Source organism: Sceloporus undulatus, chromosome 1 (assembly GCF_019175285.1).
Source record: "Sceloporus undulatus isolate JIND9_A2432 ecotype Alabama chromosome 1, SceUnd_v1.1, whole genome shotgun sequence".
Taxonomy (NCBI): Eukaryota; Metazoa; Chordata; class Lepidosauria; order Squamata; family Phrynosomatidae; genus Sceloporus; species Sceloporus undulatus.
Genome location: NC_056522.1, coordinates 206091750 through 206114842, shown reverse-complemented (window position 1 = coordinate 206114842; position 23093 = coordinate 206091750). Strand labels below are relative to the sequence as shown.

The window sequence follows — 23093 nt, the reverse complement described above, 5'->3', positions numbered from 1 at the left end:
GCAAAATTTGCAAAAACAATCTCAATGTCACATAAAAAGCTCCCCAGAACACCCTCCACTCCCTCAAAATTTTCCTCAAAATGACAATAGGAAGTGGTGCAAAATCTCTTCTGTTTGCCATTTTGAGAAAGATTCTAATGAAGACAGAGGTATTGGGGAGCACTGTCCGGGGGTTGTAACTTGCTGGAGAGACATTGGAGGAGAGAGATTGGCCCCTAGCCTCCATGCAGTTGCCCACCCCTGCTCTAATAACATAAACATGTAATAACATGTATTACATAGCATGCATTACATTTATGGAGTGCACATCAGAATGACAACTCACTCTGTTTAGTACAACCTTTTCCAGATAAGCATACAGTGGACCCTTGTTATACGCTGGGGTTTGGTTCCAAGATCCCCCGTGTATAACAAAATCCGTGGAGGCTCAAGTCCCATTAAACATAATGACATAGCAAAATTATAAAATAATTATAAAAAAATGGAAAATCAAGGTTTGATACTTGAAATTTATACTTTTTTTTAACATTTTCAATACGTGGATGCTTGAATCCGTGTATAAAAAATCTGTGTATAAGAAGGGCCAACTGTATATAGGGCTCCACAGACGCAAGAGTATTGATGCCTTGCACACATTTATCTACATTCCTTTGCAAGTCTGTTTAATCCACTGGTTCAAATGGGACAAGACTTTTATTATACTTCCCTGAATACATCATCTCTTATCTGATCAAACAAGAAGCTGTGGGATGTCGAGTATAGGAAAGGGTGATCAAAACTCCAGGATAACATCACCCCCTCCAAATTAATTACTGCACCATCCTAGTTATGTCCACTCGGCCTGAGTCAGGCTGAGTGGACATAAAGATCTGATTCAGTACTAAAGGCAATTTCTAGCATAAGGTGTGTACACAGCCAAACTAATGGGAAGGGTTTATTGACAATGGATGTGGTAAAAGGAATAGGTACCATATATACAGAATAAATCTTTGGGGAAACAGGACAAAAAACAGGACAAAAAACAAAAAGCATAGCATATACACACTAGACAAGATTCAGACTTGCAAGAACAAAAACATGCAGCATAAAGATAGAATCATGTAGCAAAGACATGAAGCAAATGTGAGGTAAATGAGCAAGTGAAATAAAATCTGCCTTTATCTGAAGAGCACACTACACCCAAGGTAAATTTTATTAACCAACTCCGAGACCAAAAGCCCAGATATTTGTTTAGCATCCCATGGGAACTTAACTAAGAAAATATTTTTACTGCTGGTCCTCACTGTTTTTGTTATTGTGTGCCTTGAACTCGTTTCCAACGTATGGTGACCCTAAGACAACCTTATCACAGAGTTTCATGGCATTGAGAATGTGTGATTCACTCAAAGTAATTTCCATGCCAAGCAGGTAATCAAACCCTGGTCTCCAGAGCCGTAGTCCAACTATCAAAGCAGTACACCATGCTGGCCTCACTATAGCATTTACTAAACCAAAATAATGACATTGTAAGTGCAGGAAATAATGAGACCTGAATCCTCAGGTTGTCAGGGATTTAGAAACTTGCAGAATAATGGTTTCCATGACATCCTCCCTAGGAATTTTATAGAGTCTAAAGAACATCATCTTCCATTTTTAAGCTTCTTGCATTTCTCACTTCTTTGCAAATTTGTTAAGTGGAAAAGCTGAATTACCTGAATAATGTCTTTTGACTGACATTATTATGACCAATCTGTCTGGAACAAGGCTAACTCGTGGCCCTCAAGATGTTTTTTTTCCATCATCTCTCATAGTTGGCTATGCTGGCTAGGACCAATGGAAGTTACAGTTCAACAATAACATATGAAGACCCACAGATTCCTTACAGTGGTGTGGAAGCCTTATTAAGTGTGATTAGCATTTATAATTGCTGCCTTTGGGCCGGTACAGACCTCCCAAAAAGGGAGGCCTGCCGGCATCTTTTTTCTCCCCGTAGGGAAGCCACAGCCGCCAAACTGCATGGCTTCCCTGCGGTGAAAAAACAACCCGCGAAAAGCAAGTTCTTTTTGTGCTGCACCATTTATGCCTGAGTGTGCCAATGGCGCTCTCGTGACGTAACTGGCGTGGCGCGACATGCAGATGCTATGCGTCCGTCACGTCACAATGTCGGCACCCATATACATGGGGCACCACCATTCTTACTGCACTGCGCCGTACTAGGTTTAGGGACCGTGCGGTTGCCACGCAGTCCCCTTAACCCTAGTACGCCACCAGCACAGACCATTTGGTCCATCTGGACCAGGCCTTAGCTTCATATAATTAAACAGCAAATATACTTACAATGATAAACAGAGGGAGAGAGATTCAAATTGCTGCATCGTATGCTAGAGGGATGTTTGCCACTATTGTTCAATTGAGAGAGGTAAAAAGGTCATCCACGAATAAAGGTCCAGGTTGAAAGGCCAAAATACATAGGATGCTTGCTTCTCTTACCTTCAAATTAGACCAAAGTTCACTAGCAAAAACAATTTCCAACATCCACCTTTGAAAGGATCTTCCAAAAAATACCCCCATTTTCTTCTGATACCATCTCCCCTTCCCAGTTTTCACATATCTAGTTAGCCATATTAGTCAACTATAGGTACGATTCAAATACTTATCTTATTCTACCAGATGAGCTAACAGTAATTTAAGTGGGAAGTCCTTTGTAAAGGTGGCAGAGGAAAGAATGATTAAATAAACTTCAATGCACTCTCCAAGTTCCAGTGTTCTGGTGAACATCAGTCACTAACAACATTTTAAGGTTGCTGTTTTGTTTTAATCATGGGATCAACTCAAGAAGTCAGTGAAGATAATACCAAATTACAGAGCTCATTAGCCTGTCTTGGTAGAGTTTTCTACTTTTCTACAGCTAAGTCATTTATCTAGTCCCGTTTGGACTACTCTAATGCACTCTATGTGGAGATGGCTTTGGAAACTGTTCAGAAACTTCAGCGGGTACAAAATGCCATAGCTAGAATGTTGACTGGAGCCAGTTACAGGGGGCATATAACTCCCTTATTGAAACAGCTTCAAAGGCTACCAGTTTGTTTCCAGGCATAATTCAAAGTGCTGGTCATGACCTATAAAGCCCTACACAGTTAGAGCCCTTAGCTTTTCAGGAAAAAGCTTTCTCTCGGTCTTACCACCATCCCAGGCTTGCTTGGTGATGAAACGAAAGATAGCCTTCTCGGTGGCTGCTCTCACCATCTGGAACTCTCTACCACAGGGGGTTAGGCTGGCCTTTTGCCGGCAGGTAAAAACATTTTTATGAAGGAAGGCTTTTTAAAATCATGCAAGGGTGGCTTTATTTGGAGTTGTTTTAGATTATGTTTTTACACTTTTGTATGTTTTAAAATTTAACTTTGTAGTATTTTGATTAGGTTATTTTAATTGTCTTTTAAAAATTTGTTTCAATGTGTTTTTATACTGTGAGCCAACTTGGGCCCCTTTTGGGGAGAAAGGCAGCATAGAAATAAAATAAAACAGAATAAAATAAAATAAACTATCTATCCATTCATCCATCTATCAGCTCATGCTGATACCATGAATCAGCCATGGGAAACGCAAAATCACAAAAGTATGGTTTTCTTAAAATGAGGAATGTGTGTATGTGTATGTGTGTACCTTCAAATCACCTGTTGACCTATAGTGACCGCCTGAATTTAATAGGAATTTCTTAGATGAAGAATATTCAGAGGTGGTTTCTTTCCTCTGAAATATAGCCTACAACACCTGGTATTGCTGGCAATCTCCCATCCAAGTACTAACTCTGCTTAGCCGCCAAGATCAGATAGATCTGATGCCTTAAAGGTATTTAGGCCTCAAAATGAGGGCTGTTTGTTGTTGTGTGCCTTCAAGTTGTTTCCGACTTATGACAACCGTAAGGCCAACCTATCATGGGGTTTTCTTGGGTAGTTTCTTTCAGAAGGGGTTTTGCCATTACCATCCTCTGAGGGTAAAAATGTGTGCCCAAGGTCACCTAGTGAATTTACATAGCCAAGCTAAGGTTCAAACCGTAGTCTCCAGAATCACAGTCCAACACTCAGACCACTATATGCTGCCTTAAAATTGGGGCTAGCATTTGCTAATTTTTTTATGAACCATTACAAGCCTTTATGGGTGGTGAGGCAGTGTGGGGAACAGCTTGGCGAAAATGGGGCCACATGATGACCCTGAAGCCTTTCTCAACGTGTTTGAGAGGGTGGCTGCGGCGGCTCGTTGATCCCTGGACCAGTGGGCCTTGATTTTGGTCCCATACCTGATGGGCTCCGCCCAAGAGGTCCTCGATACTCTAACCCCGGAAGAGGCTGGGGACTACGAAAAGTTGAAGGCCGCTGTCCTCAACACACTGAACATATCAAAGGACACTTATCGCAGGAGGCTACACGACCTCAAGTGGAAAGCTGGCCTCCATCTACACACCTTAGGCCAGAGGGTGCAAGCTAACAATTTCTGAAGGCTAAAGCCTGCGGTTCAGAGTGCGGCCAAGGTGACCGAGGTCAACATGGTGGAGCAATATATCAACGCCATTCTGGCCCCGACCTGAAGTTGGGTCCAGTGTCATCTGCCCAAGACTCTGGAAGAGGCGGTGGCCTTGATGGAAGCTGTTGTGGGGGCCGAGGAGGCTGAGACCCCCTGGTGGCACACCCTGAACATGGCAGGAGCTCGGAACATCAGACCTGAAGCCAGCGGGATGGGACTGGGAAAAGGGGAAGAGAAGCCGAACCTTCACCCAACCGCCAGGGAAGAGCCAGAGAACTGAAAAGGAGGGGGGCCACTGCGAAGGGGTTCTCCTCTGCCAGGCCCAAAGGAGGGTCTGAAAAAGCTGCTGACCTGCTTTACCTGCAGCATGGAAGACCATTTACGAAGAGACTGGCCAGTGATGGATTGTTCGTGGGCTGAGACCTGGGAGACCGCACAGGTAAATGGGAATGGACAAGAGGCTAAGATAATGCAGGCCAAGGCGGAAGGGCAGTGGGTGGAAGCTAAGGTAGATTCGGGGTACGGACGGTCCCTTATTAGAGAAGGGGAATATACTGGCACCCCAGAAGTAATGTGGGTACAGTGTATCCATGGGGATGTCAAACCGTACCGTACCGTGGGGGTCACGGTGACCAATGAGGGGGTGACATGGAGGCTACAGGTGGGAGTGGTCCCTACCCTGACTAGATTACCCAAGTGTCCAAGTGGCTCCGACCCAATACTAAACAACAGGTGCGGCAATTTTTGGGCGGGCTACTACCACAAATTCATACCAGACTTTTTTAGCAGCACCACTGACGGAACTGACAAAAAGTTGAGCACCCCGGGTGGTTAAATGGTCGCCCCAAGAACAACAGGCCTTTAACCTCATTAAACATAAACTGCTCACATACCCTGTACTCCGGGCATCAGACTTTTCCAAGCCCTTCCTGCTACACAGATGCCTCAGAAGTAGGGTTGGGGGCCGTATTATCCCAAATCTGGGAGGACAGGAAGCATCCCAACTTCTTCTTGAGTTGAAAGCTTAAACCACCACAGCAAAAATACTCGGCTGTGGAATGGGCTATCCTTGCCCTTCGGTACTATTGGGGGGGGCATTCACCTTGGTAACCAACCACACCCCATTACAATGGTTAGCAGTGATGAAAGATAACAACCCACGCTTAACACAGTGGTACTTAATTCTTCAGCCTTTTGCCTTTGTAGTACAACATCAGTCCAAATCTCATCACGCTAACGCAGATTTCTTTTCCCGGCAGGGCCCATCGCTAGTAGATGTGGGACCCACCCTATTGACCTGGGGGCTCTGTCAAAGGGTAGAGGAAGGGGAGAAGTTAGGTTGGGGTCCCACACGGGAAGACGGCGGACAAGAGGACCCTGAAGAAGCTGTGAGGGAAGGGAAGGTAGCAGATGTGGCAGGCGCTTGGGACTTTTGATATTCCACCGCTGCAATCAATTTATGTGACACACACAAGTAAGTTTCATTGATGACAACACCCTGGGCCTTTTTATCCCACTGCTGCCACCAAAATATGTGAAGACAACACTCCTTCACCTTATTTCTTCTCCTTAAGATGGCAGTCTTATGGGGTTTTCTAATCCCACCTCTGCCACCCGTGTTTGGTAATGTGAGTAGTGTGGTATTAACTCAAGTCCAGGCGTGTCCTTCTTGAATCAAACAAATAAAACTTTATTTACAAGAAGGTTTAACAGTATTGTTTTTGATATATCTTATGTTATTATTACTTTCACTTTGTTATAGTTACCATTGGTTTTATAAATCTCTAACTAAGTCACTAGTTTCTTATAACTAAGATTCACTCAGTCTTTCTATTAAGTTTCTCTTTTAAACTTAGTCCTAACAGCCACCAAAGCTAACAATATCCCCCAGGATATCACACTCCAGCCACTCCCTTTTCTAGAGTCCTGGAAGTATAACGGTAGGGAGCCCTTTTCTACTCAGACGCTACCCCTAACCGTCCTTCTCTATCCTTGGAACCCTCACTCTCAGGATTCCAAGGCCTAACTGTCCCTCTCTGGATGCCCGTTCCTTGAGAAGCCAGATCTGGCCACGGTGGTACATGTCTTGGTTACATCTCGTTTGGACTACTGTAATGGGCTCTACATAGGACTGCCTTTGAAAAGTGTTCGGAAAATTCAACTGGTTTAAAGAGCTGCTGCCAGGCTGTTAACAGGCGCCGATTACAGAGCCCATACAACTCCCCTGTTGAAACAGCTTCATTGGCTGCCACCACGGGCACAATTCAAGTACTGGTTATATCCTACAAAGCCTACATGGCTCAGGTCCACATTATTTGGCAGACCGCTCCTGGTATGAACCTGCCCGGACTCTGCGATCCTCTGGAGAAGCCCTTCTCTCCATCCCAACACCTTCAAAACACGTTGGTGTGGGACAACAGAGAGGGCCTTCTCAGCGGCTGCCCCTAGACTCTGGAACTCCCTACCCGGGAGATAAGAAGCTCCCTCCTTGATGGGCTTTCCGAGGGCAGGTGAAGACCTACCTGTTCAAACAGGCATTAAGTAACACTATAAGAAACGACGGAATGTTGGACTAGTTTAATCATTCCGTTTAATGCATGTCATTTATCTATTTATTTAAAATGTTTTAATTGTACTTTTTGTTGTTTGTTGTTTTTAATTGCTGTGAAGCTGGCTCTGAGTCCAGTCCTGGGAAAAGAGCGGGATATAAATAATAAAATAAATAAATAAATGGTAGCAAGACCTTCTTGCTCTGAAAAACAAATCCTATCTGAAGTTCTTAACTGTCACAACAGAACTTCAATCTTCTCCCTGCCAGTATCTCATTGGCTAGGGCAGCTGGCTCATGATTGGCTGTGCGGTTGCTAAGCTAATCCATCCTTCTCCACAGCGGATTCAGAGAAACAGATAGGGCATGGGTGGGGCCGGAGTTGGGTCCACAGGGCAGAAAAGGGGAGGAGGAGGCAGAGCTTGGGGAGGGGAACAGAAGAAGCCGATGGGAGGTGAGGGGCTATGAGGAAGATATAGCGGCCCAGGTGCAAGAGGTGTGGTCGGCGGAGATAGGTCGCCACCTGCAAGGTCAACGAGAAGGTGGTGTGTGCAGGCGTGAATGAGACTCTCCCTCGGAAGGCTTCTTTGCTGGCCGGGTACACCCGTCTGTATTGGAGGAAGCCAAAGAGCCCTACCAAGCTCGGCCGGAAATTGGCCCAGGACCGCCTGATTAAAGCTAATGTATCTAGTAACTTGGCTGCTTCAGCTACGGTTTTAGGCTGTTGGTCCTGAACCAACTACCTATATTCCTGTGGAGTAACGTTATAAAACTGTTCCTAATGGGATATTAGGGGAAGGTGTTGGCTGGCTAACTGACGTCCAGGGCCCAGGGGTGTGAAGAGACAGCATACCTGACGGAGGAGCTGGCCCCAAAGCCTAAACCCAGCCAAGACCAATGGAGGCAGTGAAGTAACCAGTCTCTCTTCCCTGTGGGTGTGGCAGTTAAAGTTGTGTTAATAAAGTACGGTTGAGCATCACCCAGCGTCTGCAGCTTTTTCCACCATGGATTTGCATCCCAACCCCTCACCCACCGGAGCAGTTATGGGCCCGGCGACACTACTTTTAAAGCAATATTTTACCAACACAGGAGGAAGTAATTTCTGGTCCTGACTTTTACATTATTATTTTTAAGACATTGTGATTTTACATGCTGTAAGACACCTTTGCTATACTTCTACGTCAAAAGGATGGGGACCAATGCTTTGTTTTTGGGACCCTCTGAAGACACATGGACTACCCAAAATGCTAACGATAAATAAATAAATAGAATCCAGAAGTGACCAAAATGCCATTTTTTTTGTTTGAAAATAAATTTTTTCAGTGTAAAGAGCCTGTGAAACCTATTTAAAAGGTGAACTGCTACTCCTGGATGATTCCAGAAGAAACAGTTTGTGTGTGCTGTATGCCTTCAAGTCATTTCCCACTTACGGTGATTCTAAGTGAACCTATCACAGGATTTTCTTGGCAAGATTTGTTTGGTGGTTTGCCTTTGCATTCCTCTAAGGCTGAGAAAGTGTGACTAGCCGATGGTAAGAAATTGAAGGCCAGTGATTCACCCAGTGAATTTCCACAGACAACTATGGATTGAAACCCTGGTCTCCAGAGTCCTAGTCAAACCATTACACTATTCTGGCTCTCAGAAACAATCTGCCCTCTCTTTTTGGCCACACTCAATCCCACCAACTAGGGTTAACCAGGGTGGCAGATGCCTGAAATGAAACTGCATGAACTATGAACCACATGGGAAGACATGCATATTAAGTAGTTTGCCAGTATAACGAAAGCAGCATTCACATGCCAGTGAATCATTACCATGAAAGGTTTACAGTGATGTGCTAGAAGTGTTAAAATGCTGCTTAAAACTGGGGTAGGCAACATTTGGACCTCCAAGTATTGTCAGGCTTCAGCTGCCATCATCAATTACAATGACCAAACACCTGGAAAATTTCAACAGAAAAGAAGAAACCCTTAAAGTAAACAAGGTTTGGCTACCAGTCCTCAAAGATAGCAAGATAACGACTCAACAAATGCAAATGAGAAATCTCCCAGCAGACAATGAACACTATCAAGCAGACATTAATCCTCTTTTGCAGACCCTCCCACCCTGAGGCCTGCCATTAGCAACAGAACAATCCACATGCAAATCACTCCTGCCTTTCCAGGTCACACAATATATATACCCAAGTCCTTTCCAGACAAACATTCTCTGAAGATGCCAGCCACAGATGCTGGTGAAACATGAAGAAGAAACTCTTCTAGAACATGGCCACATAACCTGAAAAGCCCACAAAAAACTATGGATGCCAACCATGAAAGCCTTCGGCTTCAAACATAATAATCCTAGATGATTTACATAAGTTTAATGCAGACAGTGAAGAAACTGAAATAGTCTATGTGTCTATGTGACACACACAACTAAGTTTTATTGATGACAGCACCCTGGGCCTATTTAACCCACTGCTGCCACCAATTTATGTGACGTCCACCCACAAGTCTCTCCTCTGATGGACAACACCACTGTGTCTACTGTTTGGCAGCGTAGTTTGATTGTAAAACACCAGCCATGTATTTCTTAAATAATAACAAAAGTTTATTGTAAGGCAAGAAAATAAATTGTAACTTGATTTCAAAGTTGTTATTGTTGACTTCTTACTTTAGGCTTGGTAATTTAGTTACAAATTGATACTTCTCTTAATATTACCTCAGCCCCAAAGGCACTATTATCCTTCCACATATAACCTGACCAAACTCCTATTTCAGAGTCTGACTCGTACCTAACACTGTCCTACTTTGTACTTATCAGACCTTTCTGTGGTCTATCAACAACTCTAATCTGTTCCCTCAGGAACTCCCAGAACACACTCCCTCTCTCAGGCTTAACTGTTCCCCTCCAACTGTCAGAACCCTCACCTTCAGAATTCTCAACCCTAACTGAACAAACCCACTGTCACACGGAATCTTCCAATTCTTCAGCCAGCACCTGATTGGCTGAGCTCTAGCTGCCTTCTCATTGGCCAGCTTGAGGTTCTATTCACCACAGTCTAAGATTTTCCATACCTTGGATCAGTCATTGATCAGAATGTAGATTGCAGTCAAGAAATCAGAAGCCTGGGACTTGGAAAGGCAACTATGAACGAACTAGGCAAGATCTTGAAATGCAAAGATATTTCACTGAATACTACATTATATGCCCTTATACATGCCATTGTATTTCCCATCATTATGTATGGATGTGAGAGTTGGACAGTGAAGAAAGCTGAGGGGAATAAAATTGACTCATTTGAGATGTGGTGCTGGAGAAAAGTTTTAAAGATATTGTGGATTGCTAAAAAGGCAAGTCTTTAGAAGATTCAGAAGATCCTAGAGCAAATCAAGCCTGAACTCTCCTTTGAAAGGAGGATGACTAAATTGCAGCTCTTGTATTTTGTATTTTGGTCATATCATGAGAAGACATACCGCATGACTCCCTAGAAAAGACATTAATGCTAGGTGAGGTAAAGGACAGCAGGAAAAGAGAAATATCGCTTTAGAGAAAATAGACTCAATCAAGGAAGCTACAGCCATGAGTCTGTAAGAACTGAACAGCGGTGTCCAGTCAACATAAGTTGAGGCTGACTTGAAGGCAGTTAGCAACAATGGAGAGAGAGTAAATTCCTAGTGCAAGACTTGAATGGAGGATTGCAACATAAGCTGTTCTGAAAGATATTCATTAGTAATTTTATTTTTAAAGAGGATGTTCTCAAATAACCTGAAATGTAATTTCACTACACAGCTCTGAAGCTAAATCTAAGTGAATTCTTTACAAAATGCTTACAAATAGCACACTGAAGTACTTCTAACTCTAACACATATAAAAACAATTATGGAGAGGATAGTCTGGGGGAGGATTGTGTTCTTAACAAACTCTTGCATTCACAGTACGTGTCACACAAATCTCAGCAAAATTCTAAATAAAAATAAACTGCATCTCTACAGCATTATGTGGAAACACATTATGCATATATTACAATTATGCAAAATTACTCAGTAGAAAGCACGCCTCAAGTTAAGAAACAGCAACGGGTTATTTATGTAATGAAATCTGCTTCCACAAATGGCACGTTAATATCAAGATTATTTTTGCTTCACTTTACTGTAACCAAGTGGTTTTTAATTGCCAAGTTAGGAATGTGCACAATTAAGCTTAATTAAGTTTAAATATATTAATATGCCAGCATATAAAACTCATCTGTTTTAATATTTTATTTACCAGAATCTTTGCCTGCTGCTAAAAACAGGCAGCATCAAACAAAATCCCCCCCAAACCCCTAATTTCATCCATGTGTAGTTTTTTTAAAGAACTTTTAAGACTGTTTAGAAAATGAAGATCAGATGTCCCCATATTTGCTCACCTCTCATTTGCTGTCTCTATGATCTTCCCTTTGAGAGGGGAGGCAAATTATGTTACTCAAAAAGTCCAGTCTTTTGCAGTCTGGAGGTAACTTCTCCCAGAAGAGGCTGGGCAATTAAAAGGGAGGGTGTTTCCAATGTTCCTTTGAGTCAACATATCTCACTGGTACAAATGCGAACCACAGGTTTAGTCTCCCTTATCTGGAATACTGAAATATTAACCAAAACTTTTTCATTGGTGGCTGAAAAAGAGACACTTTTTGTTAAGTAGCCAAAAACTTTGTTTCATGCACAAAATTATTTAAAATACTGTATAAAATTACCTTCAAGCTGTGTGTATATGGTATACATGAATGAATTTTGTGTTTATATTTGGGTTCCAGCTCCAAGATATCCCATTATGTATATGCAAGTATTCTAAAATCCAGATAAACCTGAAACATTTATGGTCCCTAGCATTTCAGATAAGGGAGACTTTATATAGATTTTTCCCTCCCCTATGTGAACAGAAATGAAAGAACAGATTATATAGTGGCTGAAATAGAGATACCTTTTGTTCAGTGTACAAAAGCTTTGTTTCATGAACAAAATTATTTATTGTATAAAATCACCTTCAGGCTGTATATAGGCTATATGTGAAACATAAATGAATTTTGTGTTTATATTTGGGTCCCATTTCCAAAATGTCTCATTAAGTATATGCAAGTACTGTATTCCAAAATCTGAAAAAATCCAAAACACTTCTGGAAATGATAGAACAGATGGTATGAAAAAGTCTGGCACTAAATTCACCAAATGCCAATAAACATTGTATGTGTGTGTGTCTTCAGGTTGCCTGTTGACTTATGGCAACTCCATGAATCTCATGGGGTTTTCTTAGGCAAGTAGCATTCAGAGGTTTTGCCAATTCTTTCTTCTGAAATATAGTCTATAGCACTTAATAGTGATTGGTGGTCTCCCATCATTTACATTTAAACAGGAGATCCACTGAAGAAGTCAGTGAAGAGATTACCAAGCTAAAGAACTCATTAGCCTGTCTAGTATAGTTTTCTACTTTACTATGGCTGAGTCATTTATCTACTGTATCTGTCTTATCAGCCCTTGCTGGTACCATAAATCATCCCTGGGACATGCAAAATCACAAGAGTGTGGCTTTCTTAAAATGAGGAGTGCGTGTGTGCCTTCAAATCGCCTGTAGACCGATGGCAACCCCTGAATTTAATAGGAATTTCTTAGGCACGGAGGATCTAGAGCCGGTTTTGCCTCTGAAACAGAGCCTACAGTATTCTTTTTGGTATTGGTATTCCTGTTTCAAACTAAACCCCACCTTTCAAAAGGCTTGTCCATTGTCTTATAATGGACTTATAAGGTTAATTATTTGTGTTATGCGATACCTCTGTAGACTTTCTGAATAAAGATTACATATACATGTGTGTGTGTATGAATGTGTATCTGTATTGTATATGTCTCTATGTATATGTGTGTGTGTGTATGTATGTATATATATGTGTGTGTGAGTGTGTGTGTGTGTGTATAAATATATGTACAGTATATGTTTTTAATGCTGTGCAGCTGCTCTGAGTCCCAGTTCTGGAAAAAGAGCAGGATACAAATGAATACTGTAATATAATAATAATAATAATAATAATAATAATAATAATAATAATAAATGTGTGTATGCATGTATGCATGCATGTGTGTGTGTGTGTGTGTGAGTATATATATATATATATATATATATATATATAGTTTCCTGTGATGACCAGATAGGGTTTCCTTAGGCAAGGAATGCTCAGAGGTAGTTATCCAGCTCCTTCCCCTGCAACAGAGCCGGTATGCGTTGTCGGTCTCCCACCCAAGGACTAACCAGGGCGGACCCTGCTTAGCTTCCCAGATCAAAGGGACTATGAGGGTATTTAGTGACTTTTAGGATATACAGGTCCCAAAAGGGGCTCCAGGAGCAGTCCCACACCCACAAGAGCCACTGCCTGAAGCGGAAACAATGGGAGAGAAGGAGAGAGGAGGGGAGGAGGGGGCAGCCGCCTTGTCTGTCTCCCTGCTGGCCATCCTGATCAGGAAGAACGCCGAAGGAGGAGGAGGAGGAGATGCCCGGGAGCCCCCTCCCTAGCCTCCCCAGGAATGCCCCCATCCCTCCTCCTTGCTACTCACCGAAGAAGGTGAGCAGCGCCATGGCAGAGGACCGGTCGGGGTCCCTGGCAGCCGCTGGACATGGGCTTCTGCACAAAACACGCGCAAAACAGCCAGGACAGCGCTGCAATCAAAGTTAGTGCTCCTGATGGGGCTGCTCCCTCAGGAAGAGGAGGCAGAGAGAGAGAGAGAGAGAGAGACAGGGCTCCAGGCGGGGAGAAGGAAGGGCTCTCGCCTCCCCCAGGGACTACTCTCCCTTCGGGGCGTCGTCTTCCCCCGGTCGGTCCTCCTCCTTGGCCGCCTTCAGGGTCTGGTGGCCATCTTGCTTCTCCACATGACCGGCTTCTCCTCCTCCTCCTCCTCCTCCGCAGCTTTCCAGGCCCTGCGCGCGTTTCCATGGCAACCGAGGCCTAGGCCCAGGCGACGACCAACCCAGGCCTTCGCCCTCAGGGCAGGGCAGGCGAGGGTTGGGGCCGCCCTAGGAGTGGGGAGCTCCTTCCCGCTCCCCTCCACTCCCAGTAGTTGTTACACACTGTTGTTTTATTTTTAAAGGGGGGGGGGTCTCCATCTCCAATAACAAGAGCCAAGTTGGCAAGTGTTTTGGAGGAGATGCAAGTGTGTGTGTGTGGGGGGGGGAGTGTATACCATGGAGACCCTCTTGTGCTCCCCCAGGGTGGCCAGATATGTCGTCCTCGCCACAAAGGAGGACAAGGCAATGGCATCCCTAGGGCTGGTGTCACCCAGTGTGGAAACTCATGGTGTCACCCACTCACCCCCATTGAGCTCCTCCTCCCATTTCACACCATACAGAACCCTTAGGGATGCTTTTTGCACCAATGTTACTCGTAAATCATAATTCCCATATAGCGGCGGATGTCGTAGTTGTGACACAAACGGCTAGCAAAATTAAAATTAGAACTTACAATTACAATACCATATGCACAATCTAAATGTGTTTTTCATATGCCTAGTGAAGATTTGGTTAAAATGTGAAGTTTTTATTATTATTTTAATTATTAATTAAAATGACATGTTACAAATCATACAAATTAGATTGTAAGCCTGAGGGCAGGGAACCATCTAATTAAAAGATTGTATGTACAGTGCTGTGTAAATTTACAGCGCTATATAAACAAAGCTTAATGATAATAATAATATCATTTGTACTAATTAAGCACGTTACATAATCTAAAAGCTTCCAACATGAATACAAGAGCAGGGTATTTTGTGACATTTCCCCATATTTTCCTCTATAGATCCTCTCCTACCTTCCCTCTCTTATAAACTTAACATCAATTTGCCATTTCCCAATCTTCTCTCTCTCCTTACCTTCTCTTATCTTTATCCCAACTTTCTTGAACTTTCTTACACCCTCTTAACTAACATTCTATATCTTTCATTTCATCTTCTCTTCTTCCCCACTCATACCTTCCATATAACCTACTTAAACATTCAGCCACAGCTCCTATCAAAAATGTGATGTTTATAAAGAAAACTGTAAAAGAATAAAAAATTGAAAAAAAATGTTTTTTAATTTAAAATTTTGAAATTGTAATTTTAAAAAATTCTGGGGTCTCTCCTTTCTCCTCCCACCGAGCTTCTCCCCACTCCCACCTTCTTTTAAAGCACCCCCCTAATGATGCCACTGGGATGAGGTACTGCACTGCGCACAAGTGGCGTCAAAGGTCGCACCACAGCACTTATGGCGTCCCTGTAGCGGCAGAAATAGGAGATGCGTTTCGCAGCTCATTTTTGTACCGGGTTGGGATGTGGCGTGCAGTAGCCACATCCCCAACCCACGCTTCCAGGAGCAGCATAAAGCCACTTCTTACGGGCTGATTGTACAGCCCCTTAGTCACGATGCCCAAAATGGAGAACATTTTGGAATTCCTCCTAGACCAGTGGTTCCCAGACTTTGGTCTTTCAGATATTTTTGGACTTCAGCTCCCAAAATTCCTAGCTACTGGTCAAACGGATTAGGGCTTCTGGCAGTTGAAGTCCAAAGCAGGATCGCAGTTTGAGAACCACGGTCCTAGAAAGAAGATTGAAATGTAGGGCAGGTTCTGGGAAAGGTGGACCTCTAGGTGGTCACCCAGGGCCACCCTCCCCGCCTTCATTTACATTTCCTTCAAAGCACTTGCTAACTTGGCGGCTGCTGCTGCTGTTGTTGTCTACTGCCTTCCAGTCAACCTCAATTCATGGCGATGCTGTGGATGAGACATCTCCAAGACCCCCTGTCTTCCACTGCTCTGCTTCGGTCCTGCAGATTCAAGTCCATGATCTCCCTAATTGAGTCTCTATCTGGCCTGCGGTCTTCCTCGCTTTCTACTGCCTTCGGCCTTTCCCATTATCATTGTTTTTTCTAATGATTCATGTTTTCTCACAATGTGTCCAAAGTAGGACAGCCTAAGTTTAGTAATCTTGGCTTCAAGGGAGAGTTCTGGCTTGATCTGTTCAATAATCCATTTGTTTGTCTTCTTGGCCCTTCGTTGTATCCTCAACACTTTTCTCCAGCTTGTTGCTGTTGTGTGCTTTCAAGTAACTTCTGACTTATGGCGAAGCTAAGGCAGTTTTATCATGAGGTTTTCTTGGCAAGATTTGTTCAGAGGAGATTTGCCATTGCTTTCTCCTGAAGCTGAGAGCATGTGACTTGCCCAAGGTCACCCAGTGGGTTTCATGGACAAGCAGGGAATCAAACCCATTTGGGCAGGACTGAAAGTAGATGCCAAAACACCCCAATGATAGCTTTCTGTTAGGGCTACCATAAGTCAGAAAAGACTTGAAGGCACACAACAACAACAACATTACTATCTTACTCAAAAAGTATCTTAATTCTGCCTAAACTAAATTTTCAGATCTTAAAAAGAATAAGGAGCTAGAGTCAGGAAATATTCCTTTTTTGGATTACCACTGCCAGAATCCCCATGTTAGTTGTGGTGTTCTGGGGATGTTTAAAGGTTCTGTAGCCAGAGAAAAGCTGCTGTTGTTTTGAGAAGTGCTTCTAAGCTATCTGATGTGGGGGACTGGGAATTCTACCATTCCCCCCCACACACACACACACACACAATGTGCCAGGAACTGGTAGGATATTTGTGCCCACTGTTTACAACTGTTCTTTCTTTAAAGCTCTCCAGGTACCAGCCCCAGTTCATTTACCCACCTTGGATCCCACTTTGGGAGAAAGGCAGGATAAAAATAAAATTGATGATGATGATGATGATGATGATGATGATGATGATGATGATGATAGAGTACCAGTTTGAGTAGCACTATTATAGACCCTTAAGGATGGCATGAATTGCATCGAGAGAGAAAGCAAACCTCCCTTTCCTTTGTAATGTACCAGCGGAATTTGGAATGGGATTGGGAAGGACAATATGGACAAAGCACAGAAAGGCATTAAAAGTACAAAAATTGTAATTCAGAGCAACCCCTCCCTCAAGAGTCATTTGTACATCAAAAAACATTGATTGAAGCTGGTTGATCTTGCTGCACATTCCAGCAAGTGGAGCTAGTCCTTAACACTGTTATGTCCTTGTAATAGCTTTCACAGTAATTTCCTCATATAAGGGGAAGAAAAGCAAAACGTAATCACAGGCTGGAGTGGGGAACTGTTCAACATATTTAAAAGGGCTATTGCTCTAATTTAACTTTTCCTCTTGAGCTGTTCCCAGCTGCCCACTAAATCACAATAAGCATTCAGCATACATTGAAAACTGTGATAAAACCATTCAAAAAAGGATTTCATAATGTTTGAAACCCAAGAAAAACTAGAAACATATGCACATGTGGAAGTGACAAGAGGTTTTCAAAGATTTCTGCAATTTCCTTACATCATATTGTGTCACTAGTCTGGCCTCGCTAGGATTTTACTACCCAGGCCCTGTTAGTGTTTCACTGCCAACATGTGTTATAAATTGGCAAGGACACACAGTGTTTTTAAGCAAAGAGAAATTGACTGAATCTAGGAAGGAAGTGCTGAAGCAGGGGTGACTTAGCCTGTCTTTCCAACAATTGTGAAACCAGTGGTACAGTCAAAAGGAGGGCAGAAGCAATTGCTTCTCCTTCCAAAATCCCTGAAAGAGTCCTAGTGGTGTTAGTATACGTGCAACTGGCATTTCACCGACAGATATAAGGACACACCTCTAACAATCAGATACTCATTGATCAAGGTCACTGACTGTAAGAACACTTCTCTGCCTCCCCCTACACTTGTAACAGAGATCACTTAAATTTCTACTCCATTTTCTGAGGGCTGTATTAAATTATCCAGCAATTAGCCCACTCGGCCACGGAAACCCACTGGGTAACTTTGGGCAAGCCACCTCTCTCAGAGGAAGGCAAAGGCCCTCTGAAAAAATCTTGCCAAAAAACCCCAGTGACAGGGTTGTCTTAGGATGCTCTTAAGTAGGGAGATTCTTGACACACAAGAACAACATCTATCTTCTACCCATTCAAAAGCAATGAGAACAAAGGGTAGTTGTGATTTTAAATATATATATCTTTTTAAAATAATAATTATATTTGAATCATAATCCAGAATATGCTTCAACATTGAACACCTCAAAGTGTTCATGTGAACATATTCACAGACCACAAAATTATTATTATGAATTGTTATAACTTTATTTATACACTGCCATTTATCTAAACTAGGAGCCCAAATGGTTTAGTAGAGATAAAGTATCAACTTCGCCTTCTGGGACTGAACTTCTAGAGACCTCTGGGGTGGGAGTTGTTAAGCACCCCTGCATACCTCACAGTGTATTTTGGGGTCGTCATATTTTTACATTTTATAACTGGAGATAGCGTGTTTTTGAGAAATCAGTGACCTTTCACAAACAATAGGTTAGGTTCCCAGGCAAAAAGCACTGTTTCTCCCAAGGCATGTGTACATCCAGGTAAACAAAATAATCAGATCTAAAGTTCTCCTTCCTCCCCCCAAGTAATCTGCATTTCTTCTCAAAACATGAGACAATGGATCTCTTCACACCCAATGCAATAAGCCAATGTCTCTTACTTGGTCAGATAGCCCATCACCTAGGGCTAGTTTTAAGGTATAAACATGGTTTACAAACCTAGCCTCTGTGCATAAAGTCCAGCCCACATACATACTGGCACTTTGTGCATGTTTTGTTTTGCCCTTGTCTGATTCAATCCAGCTTTCCATGGTCTTCTCCTCGGAAAGGTAATTCTAACCCCACTGCAATCCCCCCAAAATAAAACTTTCAATACTTCATTTTGGTTAGCTCTTTATGTTGTGTTTCTGTGAATTGCTGTCTTGTGCATGTGATTGCACTCTGCATATTTTTCTAAATAAATAAAACCTTCTTAATTCACCCCAAACCCAAAATTCACCAAGATATATACCCAGTTAGTACTGGTATATATTGATACACACAGTCCAAAGGTTACTGAAGCCTCTTGCAAAGCTAATTTCCCCAACATTTGATGTAACACTGATAGTTGATGGGGACTTCCCAGTCTCCCTCCACCTGTTCTTTCAGTAACAGAGTTGAACCTTAAAGAGTGGCAGCTCCAGGAACACACACTAAAACGATCAGGCAGGAACTTCTCAAGTGAGATAAAAGAAAAGTAAGTGATTTATCAGGGAGAGATATTGCAGAAAACAAAACATATAAATAAATAAATTAATAAAATATGCTATAAAAAGAAAGAATAACAACAAACAAACATACAAGAAAAAAACCCTGACAGACATTAAAATAACCAAAACCTATGAATCACATATTCCTTACACTTTTCAGTACCAGCGGGATTAAAATATTGAAGTGTAACAATTCACTCTATACACTCTTTACTACATTTTTCTTGTTGTATATCTCTTATATGTTTTTATATTTGTTATATAGTAATTCTATTTGCTTGCATATTGCATATTTACTATAGACATACAGTAAAAAATTCTGCTGAATTTGCAAGTGTGTGTCTCTAATTGTATTACAGTTACTTCCTTTCAGATTGTAGTAATCTTGCTTCATGTCTTCCATTTGACATTTCTCTTTCTAGAATCAGACATTGAAACTTCTATTCATATTGTAGTTAATTATCTTTATCTTCTAAATTATAATTTTATCTTATATCTCCTATAATTTCTTTCCTAATTGTTTTAAACTCACTTATTCTATTATCAATAAGAAATTTCCAAATTTGCACAGATTTTCCACTTATTTCACCCAATTTCTCAACAAGCCTTCCTATTTCTCAACTTTTTCTGGGTTTGGCCATTGTCTGTTCCAATATTTTCTTAACGGCTTCCATTATTCCTCTATTTGACTTAATTACTTGTCCTGTATCAAAGCAGTTAGCTTATCTCAACCATTTGGATCATTGGCATTTACTAAGTAAACGTAATAGGCTAGTGATTTGTGTCAATAGGCTAGTGATCTGTGGATTCGACTGTCCACACATTGCCCTCCCCATATTATTCAGTGGATACATGCATATCACTGCCCATTTAATAATATGGGACTTGAGCATCCACTTTTTTCCCTGTCTGTGAGAGAGCCTGGAACTGAACCCTGGCGGATGAGAAAGGTTCATTGTACCAAATAATAACTGTTATTAATTATTAATTATGTGATAGGATGCATACCCCATTGGGTCTATGACAATATGCCTGCTCCAATATGGTAATTCTCTCTTTGGAACAAACAATACCCTGTCCTGCACAGAAAACTGTGCACACACATGACCTCCTGAAAACATCTGAAATGTTCAGGAAGTAGCAGATGACCCATGTTTCAGCACTTGATATTTAGAAATATAACATCTTACTAGGCGTGGGCTATAATGGCATGGATGCCATCCAAGTTACAGAGGACATCTGCAGATCCATCTCAACATGTGTCAGATGTTGCTCAAGCATGAAGAGATATAGTGCTGATGATAGGCTGGCTATTAATAGCATATCTACAATTTAACACAGAAGCAGAGGCATATTTCCATCTCAACATTGCAAATGTGCATCTCACAGCACCCATGTACATGTCCTTTTTCTTTTGAATCAAGTTCCCTGTCTCAAAATGGATTCACAATTTTCCTAATAATGGCATCAGTGAATGGATCCACATGAGGGCTCTGTCCCAGCTCCAGTGCACAGTTTCCAGTCTCAGTTTGACCCTGTTAATGACACACTCACTTGTTTTAATACAAACTCAAACTTCATTGCCTTACTATATATGTAGTTAACTGGGGATATAAAGTATGAAGTGTGAGACAGCAAATTTTACATAGCTAGAAAGGTGTATCCTTGGGCTTTTCTGTCTCAAAGAACAGGTTGCCACACTGGAAATCCAGTGCACAGAGGAAAATTAATGTTAGTTTTGTGTGGGGTGGGGTTGAAGGGAAGTAATATAATTCACAAATCAGGAAAGCAGGAAGATGTACCATCTGTTAGCATATCAGTACTGGTTTGTTGTTGTTGGGTGTCTTATGGTTACTTCTGACTTTCAGTGACCCTAAGGTGAACCTCTCCCGGAATTTTCTGGGACTGAGAGTGTGTGACCATGGCTGAGGGGAGAATTGAACCCTGGTCTCCAGAACCCAAGTCCTATGCTCAAAGCACTATGCTACACTGACTCTGTTTCAGTATTGGTGCTAAGACCTAAATCCAAATGGTACTAACACTGTAGCACCAGCCATGGAACTGAATTTTGTTTCATTCCTTTCATCCTGGAGCCTTCAGAATTCCTTTAAAACCAGCTCCAGATTACTTCCCAAGAGCTGGGCTTTGGGTGTCTGGGAGCAAATCCTCCAAATGTCCTGATTTGGCAGGGACAGCTTTGATTAATCCCGTTGTGATTTATCCCACTTTCTCAGATCATTTTAAAATGCCCCCGTTTCTCTTCCTTCCTCCCAACATTTTTCCTCTTTATTTTCATCTTATTTCAGTTGCCACAAACAGAGTTCAAAGTGCAAAAGTAGTTTGCATTAGTTAACTCAGCAAGGAGAAAAACTGGAATAGCAGTCTTGCCCCTCTCAGGAGGCTCAGGCAAAAGCAAACTAATGCAACCTCTTTCATTTACTTTGTTCTTCCTCATTAATAATTTGTGCCATCTTAACCTCACTCTGATGTTGACTGGCCACTCTTGTTTTGCTTTTCATCTGTGAAAAGTTGGTAGGTATGCAGGAAGGCATAACCATCCTGTTTCCTTTGAATTCTGTCAGTAGATAGTGGAAGACAAGTGTTGACTTGAGACTATTTTCCAGATTTGAAATTATTGGGGGGGAAAGGAAAAATATGATTGTGATGATGATGATTGATTATATTTATTTATAGCTTCCATTTTCCCAAGTTTGGAACTCAAAGCAGCTTAGAACAGATTAAAAAACACATAGTTAAAATTAACAAAATATAAAATTTAAAAAGAGATGAAGCAATAAAAAAATTAAATTCAGTTAAAATATAAACCATTAAACACACACACACACACACACACCAATACAAAAAATAGAAAAACTCGGCACATTATTTAGATGGGACAAGCCTTATACAGTCAATCATCAAACACTTATTGAAACAGAAAAGTATTTTGTTGCTGCTGTTGTGTGCCTTCAAGTTGTTTCTGATTTATGGCAACCCAAAAATGAACCTATGATATTTTTGTTTTTGTTTTTTGGCAAGATTTGTTCAGAGGAGCTTTGCCTTTGCCCTGAGAAGTATTTACTGGATTGCAAAAAGAAAGTGTCAGTGGTGGTGCCTAGGTTTTTAAAAAGGCAAGGAGGCGAACAAAAAATCCTAGAAAAATGTGATAAATTTTAAAGCAAGCAAGAAAGAGATGTGAAATAATATTAGAACAACAAAGTTCTACATTTGGGTCCTCCCTGGCAGAACACTTTATTTAGCAATTGTGGCTTTGAATTTGTTCATTTTCCACTCCAATGTAAGTTCTGCCTGCTATATTTCCTCCCCATCAAACAGCAAACTATTGTTTGAATCATTTTAAGCACATGGGCAGAAGCACAATATATAAGTACAGTTAAATAAATAAATAAATAAATGTACAGAGTTTATAAGTTATGAAATAAAATAAAGCAATTCCACAGTCAAAACAACAGAAAACAAATACCTAGCTCAGAATAAAAAAAAGAAAACAAGCAGACAGATATAACAATGGATTTAAAGAAATGAAATAAGAACTTCTCAAATCAGAGGTTTGTAGAGTCTAAAACAGAAGACATGGACAACAAATATAAGAAGTATCACAAAAGGTTTTCATTATTTTATGATAATAGATAAAGTGCTATTACAAATTGGGTGCCAATTGAACAACATCTTGGTTTTTAAAATATTTTAAATCAGGAAGGATCACATTTTGTGATTTGGATTGCAACCCTCTGCTAACTTCTCTGAAAGTATGACTGCAATGAATACAAAAACACTTAATGCCAGGTACTCATGTGTAGGATTGGACTATAATTAAATCTTTAACTAAACATAAACCAAGACATATGGTTGTGAAATAGTTATGCCTCAGGGTTAA

At 41.5% G+C, this 23093-nt stretch overlaps 1 protein-coding gene across 1 annotated transcript in view; it reads right to left on the bottom strand.

Annotated features, from left to right (window-relative positions):
• CHN1 (chimerin 1) overlaps window positions 1–13855 on the bottom strand; it is a 131656-nt gene extending 117801 nt beyond the window's left edge. The window contains exon 1 of the mRNA XM_042458383.1: window positions 13609–13855. Within this exon, the coding sequence (XP_042314317.1) occupies window positions 13609–13630 (22 nt within the window). The 5' untranslated portion in view covers window positions 13631–13855. The remainder of the gene's footprint in view (window positions 1–13608) is intronic.
• Between the last annotated feature and the right edge of the window lie 9238 nt (window positions 13856–23093).